This window comes from Daldinia loculata (genome assembly GCF_022478755.1).
Source record: "Daldinia loculata strain CBS 113971 unplaced genomic scaffold F4817scaffold_68, whole genome shotgun sequence".
Taxonomy (NCBI): Eukaryota; Fungi; Ascomycota; class Sordariomycetes; order Xylariales; family Hypoxylaceae; genus Daldinia; species Daldinia loculata.
This window is the reverse complement of record NW_026054922.1, coordinates 93,663-114,642: the sequence shown is the minus strand read 5'-3', so window position 1 is coordinate 114,642 and position 20,980 is coordinate 93,663. Positions and strand designations below refer to the sequence as shown.

The 20,980-nt window shown below is 48.7% G+C and overlaps 10 protein-coding genes across 10 annotated transcripts; 4 read left to right on the top strand and 6 right to left on the bottom strand.

Annotated features, from left to right (window-relative positions):
• Positions 1-114: 114 nt before the first annotated feature.
• F4817DRAFT_350090 (putative siderophore iron transporter) lies at positions 115-2,890 on the top strand. Its single transcript, XM_049304908.1, has 7 exons — positions 115-345; positions 395-727; positions 783-864; positions 926-1,258; positions 1,313-1,480; positions 1,530-1,858; positions 1,918-2,890. The coding sequence occupies exons 2-7, from the start codon at positions 578-580 to the stop codon at positions 2,596-2,598; spliced, it is 1,743 nt and encodes a 580-aa protein (XP_049155105.1). The 5' UTR covers positions 115-345; positions 395-577; the 3' UTR covers positions 2,599-2,890.
• A 1,044-nt stretch (positions 2,891-3,934) lies between these two features.
• Positions 3,935-5,189, top strand: F4817DRAFT_361574 (glycoside hydrolase family 43 protein; the record flags this gene model as incomplete). Its single annotated transcript, XM_049306430.1, has 2 exons — positions 3,935-4,411; positions 4,467-5,189. The coding sequence occupies 2 exons, from the start codon at positions 3,935-3,937 to the stop codon at positions 5,187-5,189; spliced, it is 1,200 nt and encodes a 399-aa protein (XP_049155104.1).
• Positions 5,190-5,350: 161 nt separating this feature from the next.
• Positions 5,351-6,716, bottom strand: F4817DRAFT_256710 (PR-1-like protein). The gene is made up of 2 exons (XM_049299226.1): positions 6,494-6,716; positions 5,351-6,384 (listed from the first exon to the last, which is right to left on the bottom strand). Exon 2 carries the CDS (start codon positions 6,227-6,229, stop codon positions 5,513-5,515), a length of 717 nt encoding a protein of 238 aa, XP_049155103.1. The 5' UTR covers positions 6,230-6,384; positions 6,494-6,716; the 3' UTR covers positions 5,351-5,512.
• A 227-nt stretch (positions 6,717-6,943) lies between these two features.
• On the bottom strand, positions 6,944-8,405 carry F4817DRAFT_350082 (alcohol dehydrogenase). Its single transcript, XM_049304907.1, has 2 exons — positions 7,895-8,405; positions 6,944-7,834 (listed from the first exon to the last, which is right to left on the bottom strand). The coding sequence occupies exons 1-2, from the start codon at positions 8,181-8,183 to the stop codon at positions 7,095-7,097; spliced, it is 1,029 nt and encodes a 342-aa protein (XP_049155102.1). The 5' UTR covers positions 8,184-8,405; the 3' UTR covers positions 6,944-7,094.
• A 501-nt stretch (positions 8,406-8,906) lies between these two features.
• F4817DRAFT_350080 (DUF605-domain-containing protein) lies at positions 8,907-10,963 on the bottom strand. Its single transcript, XM_049304906.1, has 4 exons — positions 10,552-10,963; positions 10,388-10,488; positions 10,191-10,318; positions 8,907-10,131 (listed from the first exon to the last, which is right to left on the bottom strand). Exons 1-4 carry the CDS (start codon positions 10,652-10,654, stop codon positions 9,234-9,236), a joined length of 1,230 nt encoding a protein of 409 aa, XP_049155101.1. The 5' UTR covers positions 10,655-10,963; the 3' UTR covers positions 8,907-9,233.
• Positions 10,964-11,250: 287 nt separating this feature from the next.
• On the top strand, positions 11,251-13,093 carry F4817DRAFT_256641 (thioredoxin-domain-containing protein). Its single transcript, XM_049299225.1, has 2 exons — positions 11,251-11,624; positions 11,698-13,093. The coding sequence occupies exons 1-2, from the start codon at positions 11,463-11,465 to the stop codon at positions 12,997-12,999; spliced, it is 1,464 nt and encodes a 487-aa protein (XP_049155100.1). The 5' UTR covers positions 11,251-11,462; the 3' UTR covers positions 13,000-13,093.
• A 39-nt stretch (positions 13,094-13,132) lies between these two features.
• On the bottom strand, positions 13,133-14,447 carry F4817DRAFT_350077 (ribosomal protein S5 domain 2-like protein). Its single transcript, XM_049304905.1, has 2 exons — positions 13,804-14,447; positions 13,133-13,721 (listed from the first exon to the last, which is right to left on the bottom strand). Exons 1-2 carry the CDS (start codon positions 14,133-14,135, stop codon positions 13,208-13,210), a joined length of 846 nt encoding a protein of 281 aa, XP_049155099.1. The 5' UTR covers positions 14,136-14,447; the 3' UTR covers positions 13,133-13,207.
• Positions 14,448-14,487: 40 nt separating this feature from the next.
• F4817DRAFT_256595 (uncharacterized protein) lies at positions 14,488-16,451 on the bottom strand. The gene is made up of 2 exons (XM_049299222.1): positions 16,434-16,451; positions 14,488-16,389 (listed from the first exon to the last, which is right to left on the bottom strand). Exon 2 carries the CDS (start codon positions 15,792-15,794, stop codon positions 14,841-14,843), a length of 954 nt encoding a protein of 317 aa, XP_049155098.1. The 5' UTR covers positions 15,795-16,389; positions 16,434-16,451; the 3' UTR covers positions 14,488-14,840.
• A 411-nt stretch (positions 16,452-16,862) lies between these two features.
• On the top strand, positions 16,863-19,418 carry F4817DRAFT_256605 (NIF-domain-containing protein). The gene is made up of 2 exons (XM_049299224.1): positions 16,863-18,165; positions 18,228-19,418. Exons 1-2 carry the CDS (start codon positions 17,206-17,208, stop codon positions 18,855-18,857), a joined length of 1,590 nt encoding a protein of 529 aa, XP_049155097.1. The 5' UTR covers positions 16,863-17,205; the 3' UTR covers positions 18,858-19,418.
• Position 19,419: 1 nt separating this feature from the next.
• Positions 19,420-20,008, bottom strand: F4817DRAFT_256597 (uncharacterized protein). Its single transcript, XM_049299223.1, has 2 exons — positions 19,733-20,008; positions 19,420-19,647 (listed from the first exon to the last, which is right to left on the bottom strand). The coding sequence occupies exons 1-2, from the start codon at positions 19,900-19,902 to the stop codon at positions 19,554-19,556; spliced, it is 264 nt and encodes an 87-aa protein (XP_049155096.1). The 5' UTR covers positions 19,903-20,008; the 3' UTR covers positions 19,420-19,553.
• Between the last annotated feature and the right edge of the window lie 972 nt (positions 20,009-20,980).

The following is a 20,980-nucleotide window of genomic DNA, read 5'->3' as shown; positions in this document are numbered from 1 at the left end:
ATCAATTTATAGTGTATTTGTTCAGGGGTGGCATGACAAGTGCCGCTTGGCATATGCAACTAGAAGGATATTGGATGGCATAACGGCTTCGCACTATACCTGAAACTAATTGACAAGAGACAAGGGCTCCTAACGTCTTGCAGTTCTTGGTAGACACCGTAGCATCTGAATTGCAAATCCTTACCCGGGGCACCGCGAACGAGAGGCACAGGCCCTAGCATTTTTCGCCGAGCCGCCAATGCAGCCCGCGGTCGTCCACTCGGGTTGATCTCCTCGTCTTCGGCCGCATCTGGACAACGATCTGCTCGGACCCCCCAGTATAGCAACCTACAGTTGCTTAGTATGGTAAGTTCATCATAGCCATCCTAGCTAAACTAACAGGCCCTTTCTATAGAATCCCGACGATCGCTAGGAAGACTAAAAAGAGGGATTCCCACTTACATAGTGTACTTTATTTTCCCACCGTCGATCACTCATTTCACGGCCGCATGCCCCTCGACAGAGCGGCAGCCTCCTTTCTATTGTCCCGTGCGGCTCGACTCTGTCTAGATTCCCTCGTTTAAAGCGTCTCTACAGCATGGACGATAGATCTCCGGTACCCGTTGAGCGGGTTGAGAAGTTTGGCAAGGAAGTGGATGACGATGCCTCGTCGATTAGGTCGGCGGCGCGGGGAGATGACCTGCCAAAGGGTTACTTCTACTCTTTTGGGTTCCTTGGAGCCGTAGCTGTGAGTAGTAATAAACTGTATAACTCAATATTTTCTTAATACTAACGATAACCAGGGGTTCTGCTTGTCGGCTATATCAGCTTTCATTTTCTTACTCCTGCCGACCAATGTATTAACGTACATCAACGCAGATATAGGTAAGACTAGAGAGGCATGAGAAGAGATGACGAGAGCTCTATTATATTAACAATAGATTAGGTCCAAGCCCCTATATCTCGTGGGTGAACATCGCTAGGACTCTATCTCTGTCCTTCACCTATACGATTCTCGGCCGATTGTCAGATCTCTTTGGACGACGGTGGTTCTTCATCGGGGGCAATATTGTTGCCCTCATCGGTATCATCGTGTGCTCAGTCGCCCAGAATGTCGACAGTTTAATCGTGGGCAGCGCGATCTACGGTCTGGGAGAGACAGTTCAGTTGAGCTTCAACGTAGCCGTGGGCGAATTGGTTCCTAACAAGCATCGGCCGATGGTCCTATCGTTGATCTTTGCAACGAACGCACCAATTGCCGGCATTGGCCCCATGATCGGTAAGCCATAGTTTAATTCCAATAGGCAGGAATAATGACTGACTTTGGGGATAGCTCGAGCTGTATTGCAACACCCTAACATGGGATGGCGATGGTGCTACTATCTCAACATCATTGTGGTTTCCGTAGCGATAGTCCTACTATTCTTCTTCTACCACCCCCCAACTTTCGATCTCCTTCACGAACGAAAGACTAAGACGCAACTACTGAAGCAACTTGACTGTGAGTTTTATTGCCCCTTAACCATTGACACGAAGCTTACGAGGATCAGACGTCGGAATCTTTATGTGGACTGCCGGTCTCACTCTCCTACTCATGGGTGTGAGCTGGGGTGGCACTATTTACCCCTGGAAATCGGCCGCGACCATCTCTTCGATCGTAATTGGAATTGTTCTGCTCATTGCGCTCTTCGTTTACGAGGCGTATGCCAAGCTCGAATACCCAGCCATCCCAGTTCAGTTCTTCGCCAACCGAGGGTTTATTAGTCTTGTCGCTTGCGCTACAGTTGCGACTATGTCTTACTATTCTGCAGTTTTACTATGGCCTCAACAAGTCAAGGCTCTCTATACTTCTGACATCACCTACGGTGGTTGGATCTCGGTAAGCATGCTTATGTGTAAAGAAGGTATCACTAAGAAACTAACCGTGAATCTACATAGTGTACCGTGGCTAGTGCTACAGCCTTGGGTCAAGCATTTGGCGGTTTCTTCATAAAGTGGGGAGGAAACGTTCGATACTGGATCATCTTCTCGACTTTTTCCATGGTCGCATTCGTTGGTGCCTGCGCGTCGCTTACTCCCGACACCTTGCACGCCGGTATTGCTTTCACGATGATCGGTCCTTTCTTCGTTGGCGTCATCGAAGTTTGCGCACTCGCACTCGCCCCCCTTTTCTGCAAGCCCGTAGATATCGGTCTTGCGTCCGGTCTGTTGGCTTCGATTCGATCCGCCGGTGGTTCTATCGCCGTGGCTGTCTATAGTAGCATCTTGTCGAACCGTCTTGCTTCGACAGTCCCTGCAAATGTTGGTCCGGCTGCAATTGCTGCTGGTCTCCCGGCGGAGAAAGTTCCTGCTCTCGTTACAGCCGTCCTGGGAAGTAAACTCGCTACTTTCCCGGGACTGAGCGACGCCGGAAAAGCTGCCGTTGCTAGTGTGTTGCCAATAGCATACTCGCAAGCATTCAAGACCGTGTACCTGGCTAGTTTGGGATTCGGAGGTATTGCCATTGTCGGCTGTCTCTTCTCTAAGGATGCTCAGAAGCATCTCACCGATAAGGTTGAGCGCAAGATGCACGGAAAGGCAACCGGGAAAGATAGCCCAGACTCCGCATCATCGGCATAAAGGGGGGATTGACTAAGTCAAGTTGTGTTTGTCTTTATCCTTAACGAAAGGACGACGTCTAACGCAGGATTCATTTGACATGATTTGAACGTATCGTATTTATCTAATGCTCATGTTATTACCGTTCTAAACAATGATACCAATTTGTATATATGTACCTAAGTAGCAATATTCTAGCGAAGGGTGGCAATCGGATTCATATTATTGATGTGCGAATAGTAGTTGGCCTGCTATTGGTCCTTAGGTCTGCAAACGCACTTCTATACTCGTCATGAGACTAATCTTATTTTTTGTACTCGTACGTGAACGTCGTTATAAGGCAATATTGTCATGGGCCTTCAGACTTATATAAGTGACTCGATATTTGGAACGGGTTACCGTAAAGGTTCAACGGGTATCTGGATTGCATCAACTATAAGCTTAATCGGTCCGGGTGTGGAGCTAAAGTTGGAGAGGTTACTGTTTATGGAAATGGAGCATTGATCTGATTGGTGGAGTCGAGAGACGATAGTGTTGTTGACGAGCCCTATAGAAGTATTCTGCGGGATTACTAGCGCTGAAGGATTAAGCTATTAAGCTCTACAGCGTGGTATTCGGTGCAGCATTTAGCGAAATCTGTTTGTTACCTTACATAGAAGCTACTGATCTCTATTCAACTATTTCAACCTGCCTCCGTTAACTTATATACATTTTTAGGTACTCAACATTTAGTAATTTCCTTGAACAAATCTCTGACATATTATAAATTCTAAAACTATATAGATTTAACAAGTGACATTAGGGAAAGCCTTAAAGTCTCAGCAGGATCGACATCACCCAACCACCTATTTAGCGAGATTGTTCGTAGCCAGATACCTGGGGAGCTGGGGAGCTGGGGAGCTACCCCGCAGTCGTCTCCTCATTAACCCCAGATTTGCTATGCAATGTTGGCGTAAATGTTGGCACACGATGGAGAAGTGCAACGTTGACCTGGGACTGTTCCGACTGTTCCCTCATGCTGCGAAGGATTCGACCTGGATCACCCTAGCTTTTTGTATAATTTGTTCACCCTCCTTGCATGTGTGATTTCGAACCGCGAATAGGATTCCATGCCTTATTCTTAGGCCCTCGCTAAGATGGAGCTGACTGCAGACCGCTTGGGCGAGATCCGGGCAAGAGCTGGGGAATATCGTTCCACGGCATCAGATCCGCATGAGAGGATGGGAAGGCAGAAAGGAGTATATAACATGAACAGATTCCATGCGAGTACGTTCCACCTAGGAACCTTCCCTCTTGCCTCTCGTTAGTCTAAGCTATACACTAGTAGAAGTTGGACTCCCTCCCCGGCTACGTCATGATGAAGGGCCTCTTATCCGCTCGGCTTATCACCCTCGCTTCTTGTTTGGGTATAAGTGCAGTCACTGCCCAGGTCTTCGACCCGAACAAGGGCAGCTCATCGGGATGGGACCCAGCCGTAGTCGGGACGAATAAGACCACCAATGCCACCTTCTCGAATCCCGTCATGACTCTCAATGTTGGAGATCCTTTCATGACCAAGTACACTGCCGACGGCGAGGACTGGTATCTTTTCACGTATACAACGAACTCTAATATTACGTTGAAGCGTTCGAGATACCTCACCGACAACTGGGATAATGCCGAGAGCAGGGTCGTCTTCAATCCGGATCCTACTAGCGGAGAACCATGGTCGACAAGCTTGTGGGCTCCCGAGATTCACAACATATCCGGTTCTTGGTATATTGTCTTCACTGCTACGTCTGACGGTGACAACCCGCCGCCGCTCCTCGACGCCATGTGCCCGATTAATTGTCCCGTACGTCGTAACCTTATAATAAGGCAATTCAGACGCTAACAGGAAACTGTAATAGGCAATTAATCATCGTATGTTCGTTCTTGCAGGTGATAAGCCCGATCCTTGGACTTCCAAATTCGAGATGAAACCTATGCTAGATACTTACGACATGTTCGCTATCGATGGCACATATTTCCACTTCGAGGATAAGCTGTACCATATCTACTCCTGCTGGGAGCAAAAGTACTCCTCATGGCCGGCCAACTTGTGCATCACGCGCATGTCGGATCCATGGACGATCAACTCGACGCTATCCGAACGCCGGATCATCAGCATACCAAACGAGCCCTGGGAGCAAGTCCCGTATGGCCGTCCAATCCGACTTGCAACAAACGAGGGACCTCAGCAGCTCACGAACCCCAAGACGGGCCAGAACTTCGTCATCTACTCGGCAGCACGCGTCAACACGCCTTTCTACTGTCTGGGTATGCTTGAGCTTGTCGGTAACGACCCAATGGAATACCAATCGTGGAAGAAACACAAAGACGGATGCGTCTTCCATCAAAATACAGCGACGGGCATTTACGGTACGGGTCACGCAAGCTTCGTCTCTTCCCCTGACGGCTCCGAGGACTATATCGTATACCACGCGCAGACGACGCCGAACCCGGCCTCGGACCTGTTTCGCACGGCTCGGATACAGAAATTCACGTGGAACGAGGACGGCACGCCTAAATTTCCACTCGCGGAGAATGGGCCCTTCCCTGTTCCTGCTGGACAGCAAGCTCTCACGCATTAATAGACGATAAGAGTTACGATAGAGTATATATTTGCATAATAATAATAGCAAGTATTCTTCTAGAGAAATGCGCCTCTGCTATATACACTTTCATATCCGAATGTCTGTATAAAACCCCTGATATATATGATGCATCCTCCCGTCCCAAGCTCTGCTTCCATTTATGCAAATTCGTTCCGAGTCGTATGAATAATACACATAATCATATATCATACTCCTTTTACCACAGATACCCAACCCTAAACGCCCAAGTTTATATACACCTACAAATCAACCTAACCCCGTCATCGCTTTTTGCTCGCCTATACTCGAGTATAGACACATCATACCAACCCCCACCACGCAACCATCGCCGCACCAACAACCAACACCTCAGCAGCCCTTGAGCCCACCCCTTTCTTCGTCCTCAGCGCCGCTGCACCGCTCTCCGGCCCAACCTCCCCGGCAAACGCGCCGATGATGTTCCCGCGCGGCCAGTACTCGCACGCAAGATACCAACCGTAATTCCCAGGACACAGTTTCGCTCCACACCCGACATCTGTCGTATCGCGCCATACCAACTGCGTAAAATGCCCCGTCGCCTCGCTGAATCCCGGGTCATCATAGTTATACTGTGCATCCTCGTTGCCCCATAGATCTACGCAGTCTCCTGCATCAGAGCATCCTAGTGCTAGGTTTTCGCCGTAAGGGCCTCCTGAGTGTTTCATGCGGCAGGTCTCTTTTTGGGAATATGGCGATGAGGAAGAATGTGAAGATAAGTATCCCGAGGCGAAAGCTGCTAGGGTGTCGTTCCAGCGGACGGTGGAGGCGTTGTGTGCGGTGCGGTGGAAGTTGGTGCTATTGATGATGGCAGAAGTGAACGTGTCGTGGTTGGTGAATGAGGGGGCTTCGCTAGGGATGGGAGGAGCGACGGTTATGACGATTACGGTTTGGCTGCTGACGAGGGGGGCAAGGAGGAGGGAAGATAAGAGGAGAGAGGGTATGAGGTAGCCGAAAGGGGGTAGGGCTTTGATTGGTGAACGGGGATATATAGCCACCATTGAGGCTATCGAGAGGTTGAAGATATTATATAAGTCGACAGTTGGTTAAGAATTATAGGCAACAAGTCTATATTCGACTTATACGTTATAGATTATTGATAGCAATATCCAGCTTGCTGATTGATTTTTCTTTCTAGAGCAATGAGATAAGAAAACTTGGCAATTATAAGTATATGGGTGATGTAATTGTATAAAACAAGGAAGAAGACAATACGACTCGACTCAACTCGACTCAACAAGAGAAATAATACCATGGTGACTTACAAAGGCTTTTTCATCCCGTCTTTAAAGGTGAACAAAAGAATCCAGGTCGACCCTGACTACGACCCGGACTCACCTGTAATATTCCTTACCTGTTAATGACAGTACGACTTCCAAGCGCGGGCGGCTAAGGACCCAGCTCAAGGCGCCATTTTGGGTCTTCGAAGCGCAGATGCGTGGAGCTGGCGAGTTTCTTGGAATATGAAGACTTATAATAGAGCTAAGCTTGACGCGGATGACGTAGCCGCTGGAGGAATCGTAACTGGCGCTTCTCAACCTATCATGAGTTGGCGCCACTGCCGAGGGGAAACATTTGGGATAACTTCCTTGGCAGGGGAATTTTCCGTCTATAAAAAGCTGAACAAATTAGGTAAGTATGAATTATATAAGGTTGCTGACAACTATATTTTTATTTTATTTTACTTCTATACTTGTTATGAATTGAGAATATCGTATCGTATCGTTATCGTATCGTTATCGTATCGTTATCGTAGACTTAAACCTTTCCATCTTGCTAATAATTCCACAACTAATATCCTTTTAAATAATATTCTCCCACCACTCTATTCAACGCTCACAATGCGCATCCCTTACTTAACCCCTCTCACGGAAGCAATACGCCCCTAAATCGGGCCTTATTCGCCGCACACGACTCCATCGCCTTCGCCGCGTCCGCAAGCGGATACTTCTCAACCCAGCATTTCACACCATGATCAACCGAGAACCGAATCGCCTCCTCGGAATCCAGCGCGTGTCCGTTTGACCAGCCGTGCACGGACAAGCTCTTGAGATTCATCAGCAGCGTATTGAACGGCACGGGATCGTGCGGCGGGCCCAGCACCAGCAATTTCCCGCCAGCCTGCAGCCCGCCGACTAATGGGCTGATAGCAGCTGCATTCGGCGCTGTGGACACGATCATCGCTGCGCCCCCTAATGCTTGCAGGGCTTTGACTGGGTCCTCCTCGCTCGCGTCGATGTAGCTATGCGCGCCGAGCTGCTCGGCGAACTTACGCTTAGAGTCGCCGGAGCTGATGGCCACGACGTGGTACCCCATCTTGTTCGCGTACTGCACGGCCAAGTGCCCCAAGCCGCCGACCCCCTGGACCGCTACCATGTTGCCCTGTTCTACGTGCATCTTACGCATCGAGTTGAAGACGGTGACGCCGGCGCAGAGTAATGGTGCGGTTTCTGCTGGGTCTACGTCTGAGGGCACGCGCACGACGGCTTCTTCTCGGAGGAGTGTGTACTCGGCATATCCACCGTCCCGGCTAACGCCGTTGATTTCCTGATTATCGCACATTTGGAACTGGCCGCGGGCGCACTGGCGACATGTCCAGTCGTGGCCTGCTAGCTGTTAGTCCTATTGAATTCTAGTATATAATATGAAAAGGGAAAGAGGCTGACCTCCATGCCACGGCCCACCCACTCGCTCACCACCCTTAAACCTCGTCACGTTGCTACCGATAGCAACAACATCGCCAACGAGCTCGTGCCCAGGTACGCGGGGATACACATCGTCGCCGTACTCGCCGCGTTGCGCGCAGACGTCCGAGAAGCACACTCCGCAGGCGAGTATTTTGACGAGGACCTGGCCAGGACCCGGGAGCTTTAGCTCTCTATCCTGGAATTCGATGGGTACGTTTTCCCCCGTTAGGACACCGGCTTTGAAGGTCTTTGGTAACGAGTCCGCCATTTTCTTCTTGGTTGGATTATTTTGAGGTGGTAAAATGCCCTACTAGATTAAGCAGGTAGGTTAGGTCGATATTCGTTCCAACGGCGAGATAACTGCTTCTCCTATCCAGAGCGAATTAAGTTGCTAAGTAAACGGCTACGAAGACTGGAAGCTTAAGTCGAGGTATAAGACGGTCACGATAAGACAAAATAAGACAGAACAAGACAAGACAAGACAAGACAAGACAAGACGAAGCTCTAATATACCTAGGTAGGTAGACGACTGACCAGTAAATTTATCTCCTACCTCACAAAGAACACTCCGATCCGGTTATCGTCGTAATAGCTATGTAAGGGCCACATGTCTACGATAAGGTGAGTTACTTTCACCCACCTACCATGTAAGCTTATACCCGCAACCCGTCCATCACCGAGCCAATAACGGGCGGAGAACCTCCGGGGGCGTCACCACCATCGCGCACGCTGTGTGATCCGTGTTCCGTGATACCGTGATGCCAGTGGTCGCCCCTCCCCAAGCGACGTCGTACGGCAGCCCACATAGTCGCAACGTAGATCGGGTAAATTGCCCAGCTCATTATTGGCATATACATACCATGTCTGAGCAGCAAAATCTGGGTCTCGGAGTGACGGAGTGGCGGAGTTGATGTCTCACCGGAACTGTTAGATGCTACATATATTACATATATTACATACGATAATTCACTTACCGCCTCAGCCTGCTCCTTTTTTTATTTTTTTATTTATTTTTCGGATATAGGATTTAATCGATCAAGACAAAGTGAACGTAAGAGGCCTTTATCTTGATCTAAATACCTCCCCGTAAATACGCTCCAACACCGCTACTATTATGCTCTTAGTCAATTACTTATTCTTAGACAATGACGCCAGTCTTAAGTAGGACTCATGTATATATCTAATAACGTTGGCATAAGCCGACATAACACATAGCATGATAACATAATTTTATCAATTCTCCATTAGTCTCCACTGGAAACACTTCAACCATGTAAGTACTGAGGTATCAATCGCATCATAAAATTTCATGCTATAACTATCGCGCTCCTAATGTAGCCAGCGCCGCCTGCAGCTCTCTCACTGCCGTTGGCACGTCCTCGAAATTCAGCGCTGAAATTGCCCACTTGGCGTGCTTCTGTGCTTGCACGATCGCCATGTCGTCAGTATTCAGCGCATTCGAGGACCCACTGTTACCGCCGTAGTGCTGCGCCGGGGCTACCGGCTGTGAAGGCTGTGAAAAGTAATTCCGTCTAGCTGGGGGTGCCTGGGGAGGGACCTGTCTCTGTGGCGGTCTAGGTGTATGGCGATAGAAGTCTTGGGGCGTTGAGGCCGCGTCTGGTGGCGAAAAGGGAGCAGGAGGTAATCCGGCTGGATCGTGAGAACTAGGACTGGGTATTACGGGGGGAGCTCCTGGAGGATTGAAGGTACTCGAGCCTGGAAGGGGCATATTCGTTGTGGATGGTAGATTTAAGTCATCTGGGGCACTGGCGAAATAGTTTCCTGGGTCTGACGTAGGCGGACCGGGAGGCGCTATAGGAGACACTTGCTCGGGCCCTAATGCTGATGGAGCTGGAGGTGAAGTCGGCGCAGATACAGGCGCAGGGAAGGTTTGATAAGATCCGGTCGATGTTGGATGTGGTCTACCATCTTCGTCGGGCTCGTCCTCTATGCTCACTGGTTTGGGATGTGTACCTCCAAGCATCTGCACTTCTGGGTCGTTCGGGTCTAGTGCCGGCGGCACCTCTTCATGCTGAACCTCTTCCTGTTTCGGATTTGACTCGTTGGGATCTCTTCCCTCTTTGACAGCCTTCAGTATGCGGGCGGCATTCCACTTTGCGTACTTGACCTTCTCTTGCGTCTCGGGGTCGGGCGTTGCCCAGATGTTAATTAATTGGAAGAACGTCGCTGCGGCCTCGAATGTGCTCGCCGTCTGCCTATATTAATTATTAGTATCAGTCTGTAGGAAGTACATTGTCCTATAAGTAATTCGTACTGTGTGACTTTGTTGGCTTTCAACGGTCGCAGCGCTCTCTCGAAGGTCTCTTGCGCAAACTGCTCTACGTACGCTTGACCAGCTACATCGTCATGGATCGCATCGTTTCCTGCCTGATCTTCCTTAATCTACACGAAGATAGAACCTGGTTAGCGCATTGTGGCTTGGAACAAGTGATAAATATCTTGTCATCGTACATTCTCGAGTTTCTCCATAAGATTCGTAGTAAAAAGGTGGCATTCTTCGTCGGCGGAGTGTAAGTTTTTACCAAGGATCTGATTTACAGCCCAGTAGAAGCCTTCCAGATAGCGATGTTAGCAAGTAGAACTCGTGTTGATGCGACGACGATAATTTGACTTACACCAATAAGCTATAACAGGTTTCGCGGCTTCGAGTTGCGTAGCGCGCACGATGAAGGGCGTGATGCCCGCCTGTTTTAGTTTCTGGGGTATGTTGGCCGCCATCGTGGACGTATATGATCTCCCTTAAGAAGCACAATTGAGATTCGACGGATTAAAAAGATCCTCAAGACGTATTGAGTGAGCTAGTATGTAGTATATAGACCGTAGCTATCAACGGTTCTTAATTTATGGCCGAATTGGGAGGAAGCTTATTAAGAGCAGTGTTAGGTAGGCTTTATGTTAAGTATACTAAGTCCCTCGATGCCCTCGGTCGTATAATAAGAACTAAAATTCGTGACAATGTCGGGTGAGGTTTAAAGTTAGGATAAAGTCGTCGACGTCGAGCCACCATTGATGTAATGCGCAACTTGCATTAGGCACGACATTTCCAAACTCCAAACTCCAAACCCCGCTGAAGTCACTACCTTACCTATCTGTGTAGTTCCCCACTTCTGCGGGTAGCTTCGGTGCTATTCCTCGAAGATAAGCTGATAAGATGAGAGCTCGCGCCACAGATTTCCATCGATACCTTCTCTAGCCACAATGTACCCCAGATTCTCCCATCTGACCAATCACCTTTTCTCGGGCAAGCGGGGCAGAGGGGCTTGCATGTTAGCGTCGTAGTTCTACAGCGAATCGAATCGAATTTCCACGGTGGCCTTTTTGCTCGATTCAGTAAGAAGCTTCACCTCTGTCTCTATCGTGTGACGCCAGACCGGATGATCTGTCATATCCAGCATCTCCTCGATTATAAACACACGAACGGGGAAACACCTCACGGTTTGATGTAACTCTTTCTTTCCGTTCATCTTATACATACCTATACACATACATAACCTACATATTCCTTGCTCTTTTGCTGGGACAGGCCATGTACGCCTTCAATATCAACCCCACTACAGCAATTGCTGCAGTAGCTCTGCTCTCCGTCCTGCCGACTGCTCAGGCTGGCTTATATCTCAAGAGCTCGCCCGTAGTCCAGGTAGACGCCAAGAATTATGATAGGATAATCAACAGATCAAACTACACTTCTGTAAGTATATATATGCCATAATATTAGGAAATTGACCAATACGACCAGCATCAACTAATGGGTTGTATTCAAGGTTGTCGAATTCTACGCGCCATGGTGCGGCCACTGCCAGAACCTCAAGCCCGCCTACGAAAAGGCAGCTAAAAATCTTGAGGGTCTTGCCAGGGTCGCCGCCGTAAATTGTGACGAAGATGAAAACAAGCAACTGTGCGGCATGATGGGCGTCAAGGGATTCCCAACGCTCAAGACCGTGCGCCCGGGCAAGAAGGGGAAGCCGATCGTGGAAGATTACAATGGTCCTCGAACCGCCAAGGGCATTGTGGATGCGGTTGTCGACAAGATCAACGACCATGTAAAGCGCGTAACGGACAAGGACATTGATTCCTTCCTTTCGACCAACAACGACACGGCCAAGGCTATTTTATTCACCGATAAGGGCACTACGAGCGCTTTACTAAAGAGTATCGCTATTGACTTCCTCGACGTTATCACTATTGCGCAAATTCGAGACAAGGAGACCAAGGCGAATGAATTGTTTGGCATCAAGTCCTATCCCACTTTCGTATTACTACCTGGTGGCAACAAAGAGAGTATAGTATACGACGGAGATTTGAAGAAAGATGATATGGTCAAGTTCTTGTCGCAAGCTGGCCAACCAAACCCGGACGCGGCACCCGCCAAGTCAAAGGGAGAGAAGTCCGAGAAGAAAAACAAGAAGGCGTCTCCCAAATCTTCCGAGCCCAGCTCCAAGACCACCTCGACTGAATCGGAAGAGTCTACCGATGCTCCTCCTGTAAAAAAGATCCTCGAGGTCGCTCCCCCTATCCCAGCTATCACCGAGGCGGACAAGTTAACTCAGGAATGCTTGAATCGAAAAGCTCACACCTGTGTCCTTGCTTTCGTTCCCTCTGCTCACGGAGAGACCGCAGAAAAGGCATTGGCTAGCCTAGCCGAACTGGCATTCAAACATGCCCTCGCCCACCGCCACCTATTCCCCTTCTTCGAGGTTCACCGCGACAATGAAGCCGCCGAGTCGGTACTCAAGAAGTTAGAGCTCTCGGGTGAAGTTGAGATTGTTGCTATCAACGGCAAGAGAGGATGGTGGCGTCACTACGAGGGAGATTTCAGCTTTGAGAGTGTTGAGAGCTGGATTGACGCTATCCGTCTCAGTGAAGGCGCCAAGAAGAAGCTGCCAGAGGGCGTGATTGGCGAGGTTGTCGAGAAGCCGACAGAGTCTGTTGAGGTAAAGATTAAGGAGGATGTTAAGGTCGAGGTCGAGACCGAATCTGACACGCCCACTAAGGGTGCCGAGCCAACTCCTGAGGCTACACCCGCGGCAGAATCGAAGGAGGTACCCAAGCACGAAGAGCTGTAAGCAAGGACCTTAGGTTAGTATAGTACTAGGTTTTAGTTTCGATCAGGTATAATAAAATAAAAATGCCATATTAAATTTCCTGGCAAGGGTCGACTTACCCGCGAGTAAATGAGCCTCCAACCTGAACACCTGTCATATACTATACCGCCAACCCAAACTCCTTCATAATTATCTTCTCGTTTTATTAACCAGCCTCCATCGGCGGAGCCTAAACATCAATATCCATAGCCATACTGGCACCCTTTTCTACCGCCCCTTCAGCCACCATCCTATGTCCCTTATCCCTCACAACCGAGTCTAGATACGCGCGTATATTCGCACAACCGTCGGCCGCCGCGACCATCATTCCCTCCAACCTGCTAACCTGAACTCTGCTCTCACAGACAAGCACGGCGACCTTATCAGTAGCGCCTAGCGTGCCGACCGTCAAAAACGGCAATTCTTGTTCTTCTTGGTTATTCAAGTCAATAAGCGGGTCGGCGCTCTCGTCGGCCGCCGAGTGCGAGGATGTGCTACCCGCGCTGCAGGCGACTAAGTAATCTGTCATAGGGACACCGGCATCGACGAGCGCGAGAGTCGCGGCGTTGATGAGGCAGGCTAGGAGGCTGCCATCTTGTGACAAGATGTGTAGGGATAGTGATATAGTAGAGCGCGGGAATAAGTGCGTGTGTAGGACCGCGGCGAGGGATTTAGCGAGGGTGGCTTGGAGTTCTTGGATGCGCCTGTTCGGACAACTCATTAGCATTTCTTGTCTCCACGTCTAGCTATCCAGGCTAGACACTCATTCAAGGAAAAGTGACATACTTATCGCTCCTTGCCCTCTTTTTCCTATCTACGGTACTAAACCCGCCGACAACAACACTAACCAAGATATCCGCAGCATTGGTCGCCGAAGCGGAAGTCGAAGAGCCGGAACCAGCGGCGGAGGCAGAGGAGGCGCCTTGGTTGCGTCGCTTGCCGTCTTCGCTGGGGCCGGTAACCACGCACATGATTTTGGTGTTGCCCATCTCGAGGTACGAGGATCCGTCGGCGGCGGCCTGCGTCCGGATCTGGCCGCGTAATTGGCGCAGCTCGTTCCATCGGCGGCCGTCAATGCGCAGGAGCGCGAGGTTGTAGGTTGATGTGTCGAGGGGCATTTTTTTATATTTTTTTTATCAAAAAAAACCTTCTCTATCCTCCTTCTTCCTCTGCTATTTCCAAATGGCCTTCAAGTGAATTTGTCGGTGAGTTTACTATTCAGTAGATTACCAGGCACCTAGTTCGTTGGTCGGAGGTGTAAGTTGATTGATTCGACTTTATTTGTCTTGGGTTTGAAATTGTTTGTTGTTTGTTGTCGGTTGTAAAGCTAGAAGCATGTCTGCCCGTCTGCCCGTTAGAAAATTTTGGTGGGGTTCTGTGCTACCTTCCCTAGGCCAAGGTCCAACTTTGCAGCTGCCTCTAACTTACCCAATAGCAATAACCGATATAATTCATATATCATTTAGAAATCAAAGACCTGTCAATAATCTATAATTCATCAACTTCTTAATTTCCACGCAATTGGACATAAAATGACATATCATATACTCGCTACCCGACGAACTATAGAGAAAAGTGCAATAGATAATACATAGTCTTCATTGAGATGCTATTGATTCCGCCCTATGCCGCTACATTACCCAAATGAGAGGTGAATTCCATACATAAGATAGGCTGTCATAGCCATCGCCACAGTAAAGAATAGTAAGGAATAAACAACCAGCCCCTTGTTACTTACTATCTGGCTATCCTTACCATTTGCCTATTCGAATTTGAGCGCGTTATAATACTTTCGATGCAGAATCCGCGTCCGCGTCCTCGTCCTACGCTACGACCATAATATCCGTATTTCCGTGATCCTTAAGAAGAGGGGCGTTGAGGTCCAGCGCGGGAGGTGGTTCTACCTCATCCGCATCAGTCCATCCTCTCTCCTTACCCCAAAGGATCTTCAACCCCCGAGATTTCACCACGTCGATTAGCCCGCGCATGAGCACGCCTGACTTCTTCACGTTGAGCCAAGCTTCGAACTCAATCCGTTCGACCCACGGCATCTCGTCGAGAACATTAGTTAGTAGCGACTTCGAGAATCGCTCATAGAAGTTGTCCGGCTGGCGGAATCCCCTAAAGAAATCGTTTCCTGGGTCGCACTCAACGTAGACCGTGATCTTAGTGATATTTACGCAGTCTGATAATCCTAACGCAGGGTTTACTACCCAACCGCGAGGAGGGCTACTCCAGCCTGGACCCAAGCGCAACTCGAGAGAGGTCAAGCTGGCTCGTTGGCATGGCTTCATACGGGCCAAAAGCGGCTTCTTGGTTTTAAAATAACGTCCGGGATGCGTCGGAAAGATGCGAACGGGGTGTGTACTGTAGAAAAAATAGGATGCTTCTCGGTATATGGTACTACAGGATCGCAGGATAGCTAATTTTTGGTGGATCCTCTTGTAGTTGTCCGGATCAAGGTCAAGTACTCCGCCGGTATTAGCAAAATGGTAACCGTATACCTTCAAGCGCAGTTCGGACGGTAGGTCGAGAAATCGAAAGGGTCGCGGTTTCTCTCGTTTCGGTTTGCGTAGGTTTGACGCTGTTGTACCTAGCGTAAGGGCGCCAATCGGTAATTTAGATACCTCGTCGCTAACATCGTATTCGGCTTCGGAAGCGTAGGTCGAAGGGTAGGCTGAACTAAGAGGAGTGGGAAGGGCGGAAGAGATAGGCGTCGGACCCGAGGCATGTCCTACAGCCCGCGAGCCCTTCGCCTTGCTAGGTTTATGGCGCATTCTGTATATAATTATGTATATATCGAGTTACGTTAGGGCTGCAGATAGTATACAATGTGGCGACTCGAGCAACGTGACGAAACTGCTGTTACGCGAAAGTCGATGTAGGTTTATAAGAGGCGATGCGAGGTGATGAGGAAGGCTCTGAGCCAGGATCGAGTTTGCAAAGATTCGCCCCTACTTAAATTAGGGCAATTGGTGATTGAATCGAGGTACAAGGTGGCATCCCGAGGGTGGTGCCATCGCGATATACTTCAACGACTGCGACCACCCTCTAGAACGCAGCACTCTTGGCTGCCATGTTGGATGAAGAAGGAAATCGGTCGTATGTAGCGTAATTCATAAGAGAGTTGAGTAATTGTGACAAATAGGCTAAGAATCTGCAGCCAGATAAATAGGAGATATCAATTGCCTCAGAGCGAAGAGAGGGGGGAAACTACCGGCAGAAGAGAACCGGAGGGAAGAATGAATAGTGAGAGGTAGGTAGTAGAAGTAGGTATTGGTGGTACCAGTGATGGTAATAGTTGGAGAAGGAGGTCGAGTCGATTTGATTCGATCTAATATTGGTCGGAGCAAAGTGAAGGTTCAAGGAAGTCTTACTAGTCAGATCGGATTCAGTACTGAACACCATGTACTTACTGATTGATGGCATTAGATAATGGGTAGCTAAGTGGGGTTGAGTCAAGTGATTCGGGGAAGGCGGATCAAGGGTGGCGGGAGCCCAATTTTCTCAGGTGGACCGGCATACCTATACTTAAATTAGGCTTAGTTGATGGGAGTCTTTAAGATGTTACGACGGAAAGTCCTGATGTATGTCTTATACGTATTAGTAGTCAATTCAGCTTTTACATAGTTTTCTTTATGTATTCCCGTTTCTATGTCAACAGGTATCTCTCTATAAACAATCTGATTGAAGGCTCTGCAAACTATTTGCTTGTACGGATTACAAAAAGGTTATAAAAGCTAACATTAAAACTTCCGATGACGTGATGTGGGGCATATACAAAACGGAGAAAATTGGCGCCGATGTACGGAGTATTCGAGAATTGAGGCAATGGATCCTAGTACAGATTCTATCTCATGCTAGCTAGGGTGGTACAAAACTTACGTAGTGCGGGCAGAACTTCGGTAACAGAAAAAATTTGGAGTTTGGCTTCGAAGGTTTTATCTTTTATCGTTTTATCGTTTTATCGTGCTGCGGGCGAGGGTCAAGCCTAGGGTGTGCTTTAAATTTTCCTACCAGCTGTTTAGGTATTCAATCTTCTCCGTCCCATCTTTTCAACGGAGGAGTCTCTGGTCTATAAATAAATCCGTCCCGGTATACAAAAGTTGGGATCTGTCATACGCATCGACGACAATAATTAAGTCATAAGTTGCTTGACCTGCGCAACAAGGTCGGCAACCCGACGTCATGTTGTCCAGAGCCCTCGCGCACTCTGCGCGATTACCAGCGCTCTCAAGATCAGCCATAGCAACTCCGGTATTTTCTAGAGTTTCCAGCAGAGCAATTCCAATCAGCCGGACAACTCCGATATGGGTGCGAGGTATGGCCAAGGACCGATCTCAAAAAGTGCCACCAAGTACGAGTTCAAATCCTCAGTCCACTCCCGACCAACCTTCACCTAGCGCTGCTCAGTCACAACCTGCGCAACCCTCTGAAGGCGCCGAACCCGAGTCCCCTGCCTCCAAACCCGACTTGAACTCTCTTCCAGATCTCACGCGAGGTATTCCGTCAACTCTCGAGTATGAGACGAGCGGCGCTACCGATAAGTCGGCGCTTGCAGCCATCGAGGATACGCCTGAAACCCAAGCTGGTGGCCGTGGTCGTGGGGAGTTACCTGCGTCTGCGTACGTAAGCTCAACGGAGAAGCGAAGGGCCAAGTTAGCCAATCGCATGTACGCCGCGTCGCTCGCACTGGGCATTGTTCTCTTGGGTTATCTAGGCCGAGACTGGGACGAGGAGGAAGCCAGAATGCATACCGATATTCCTAACGGCTGGTCGCTTGGGCTATGGTGGAAGAGAATGATGGCTCGATTTGGTGACGTTACAAGTTATTATAGTGAACCCGCCTTCGAGAAGCTACTACCCGATCCCGACCCTATGTTCGAACGGCCTTATACGCTCTGCCTTAGTCTTGAGGATCTGTTGGTACATAGCGAGTGGACGCGGGAGCACGGTTGGAGAGTTGCAAAGCGCCCCGGCGTAGATTACTTCCTACACTACCTCAGCCAGTACTACGAACTGGTGTTGTTTACGAGCGTTCCTTACGCTATTGGAGAGCCTATAGTCCGAAAGCTGGATCCGTTCCGATTCATTGTGTGGCCCTTATTTAGAGAAGCTACCAAATATAAAGACGGCGAGATTGTCAAGGTTGGTTCTACTCATTTCCCGCAACCGTGTTTGTTCAGTATAACTAAAACGTAGCCCCGAAGGATTTATCTTACTTGAACCGTGACCTTTCCAAAGTCATTATAATCGATACGGATCCTGAGCACGTTCGGAACCAACCCGAGAATGCGATCTTGCTTAACAAATGGACTGGAGACCCGAAGGACAGGGAACTTGTAGCATTAGTCCCGTTCCTAGAGTATATTCACACTATGCAATATAAGGATGTGCGCGAGGTTCTCAAGTCCTTCCAGGGCAAGCATATCCCAACAGAGTTTGCTCGCCGAGAGGCGATAGCGCGTGCTGAGTTCCAGAAGCGGTACGAAACCGAGAAGAGGAAGCGGAAGAGCGGGATAGGCGCTCTAGGAAATATGCTTGGACTGAAGCCGAGTAACATGAGTCTAATGGTTCCTCTAGAAGGCGATATTAGCCCGAGCGAAGCTTTTGCGCAAGGCAAGATGCTGCAGGATATCGCGCGGGAGAGAGGTCGACGCAACTACGAAATGATGGAGGAGCAGATCCGCGAGAACGGCGAGAAGTGGCTCAAGGAGGAGCAAATGGCGAATGAGAAGCTCCAAGCCGAAGCTATGAGCAGCATGAAGTCGTCTTTCATAAACTGGTTCCTACCCACGAAAGAGTCGGGAAATTCTACCGAGCCTAAGAAAGAGGCGTAGAGGAGTTAGGAATGCATGTAATCTATGAAAAATTGTATGATATGGAGAACGCTCATTGGGGGGCGTCGAATTGGTCGCATCATGGTTGTATAAGAGGACTATGAGAACAGCCACTACTACCACTATTACTACCATATTACCCCGGAACGAAACTCTACTCTGAAGCGGCGGCATCACATTTGCATAGGACGGATCATATCAAGATGGGGGAGAATCTACTACGGCTACGGCTAAAGAAAAAGGTGCTCATATCATATCCGAGGGTGTCCCTGGAGGAAAAGGGACAACTCGGAGAAGGGGAGAAAGACGAGGGATATACGCCGAGATAAAACCTAATCTCTGTATTATTGTAGTATAAGTGAGCAACTCGAGGCTCGCCCGCCCGGCCTCAGATTGCGGTGTATAGAATCCATCCAGCAGCTTCGAAGGAATCTTCTGAAAAGAGATGTCGTCATGATGTAATATTGTGATAAATATTTTGTATCGTGTTGTTTGTGTTGCAGTTACCCCTTAATACCGAAATAACAGATAAGATGTAAATTTGATCTCAGAATTCCACAAGGTGTACGTAGCAAAGTGAAATGTCCATCGCCGCTATCATTGTCGCCGTCATCCTTTTAGCCTCCCGTTCAAGTAATATCTCCCTATTGTTGCTTGGCATGAAGATAGATAATGATAGGGGGTAGCTTAGGTACTTTAAGCCTTCGACGACGACGTTGGGTTCTCGTCACCCCAAGCGTTGTGGTCACGACACCATTCGCAATTCACGTTGGTCTCGCATTGGAAATCGCTATGATGGTAGATTAGTCGGTTATAGATAGTATATATGACTCGATTGTAAGAAAATAAATGACGGGAGTAAAAGGCGGTCGTACTCGTCCTTGCACTTGCAGTACTCCTCGATCGAGGTGCAGTCCGGCGTAGCGGCAGCCGCAAACTCGGCAACCGGAGTCGGCGGAATCGGAGCTGTGTTAGATGGGACGGCCACGGCGACCACGCCGCCGCAGATGGCGAGGGCGAGGGCGAAGAAGCTTGAAGAATGCATTTTTGTTGGTTATATAAGACGGCACAGAACAAGATGTTGAGTGGGTTGCTTTGACGAGCAAGTTCTCGAGAGCTGATGTATAAAGATCTATATATTTATAGATAAGACTATCTGTAATGTCAGATATAGTTCCATAATCAAGATCCAAGCCGACTCCGTATGAATCTTAGCCGAGGGTATCACAGATTCCCCCTAAGTCATAAACGATCTTCGTTTACGGCAAGTAAACAAACCGGTTTGGTAGACGGGCGCTTCTTGTACTCGCCGACTCTGACTCAAGCCCTGACAGGCTACGTGAAACGGAAGCATGGTAGAATAGTTACAGCAGAGGTTATGGGACGATATGAGGACCAACTTATCCCGTGGTCTTCTACCGCTAGATTTTCACCGCTATTTGTTCTATCATGGGATTACGGCAGATATTGTAAGTAATCTCACAAGGCATCGTGTTTTCTTCCCCCCCCCCTTTTCTCTCTCTTTCGGGTATTCTTCCTCCATTTCAAGCCACTCGCTAAGCAAAAGTTTCGAAGAATCTTAGGGAAGCTTGCTCTAAGGTAGGTATAGGCAGAACTCGTGAGTCATTCTGCCGTAGCACGATATCGCCCATGTGGATAAGCTCCCCTCGTGCTCATAGTTGTTGTGAAGCATCCTCGCACCGCACAAGGGAAGCGAACCGTGGATGAGGATCTTTGTAGTAGTAACCGAAACAAGAATTACTTTGAAACAAGAGTATGGTGAGCCGACGGGGAGCTAGGTATAAAGCCGTTATTGTAACTGACTGCCCGTATACTGAATATTTCGTGCAACTAATCTGGTTTATCGCTGTGTTAGCTATCTGAAATAGGCCAATTTTAGAATCTATTGAATAAGGAGCCACAAGGTATAGATATGAACTGATAGGTTAAGTGTCTTTGACCTACAACATAGTTATTTTTAAAAACAAGGCATAATGGTGTTGATAAAGATAAATATCTTGCACCTCTATTACGAATATTGTAGGAGTGGCCGTAGGCTAATGAAAAACGAACTCTACTCTTTTAGATGAAATAATTCTCAGTATATACTATTTAGCTAGAAG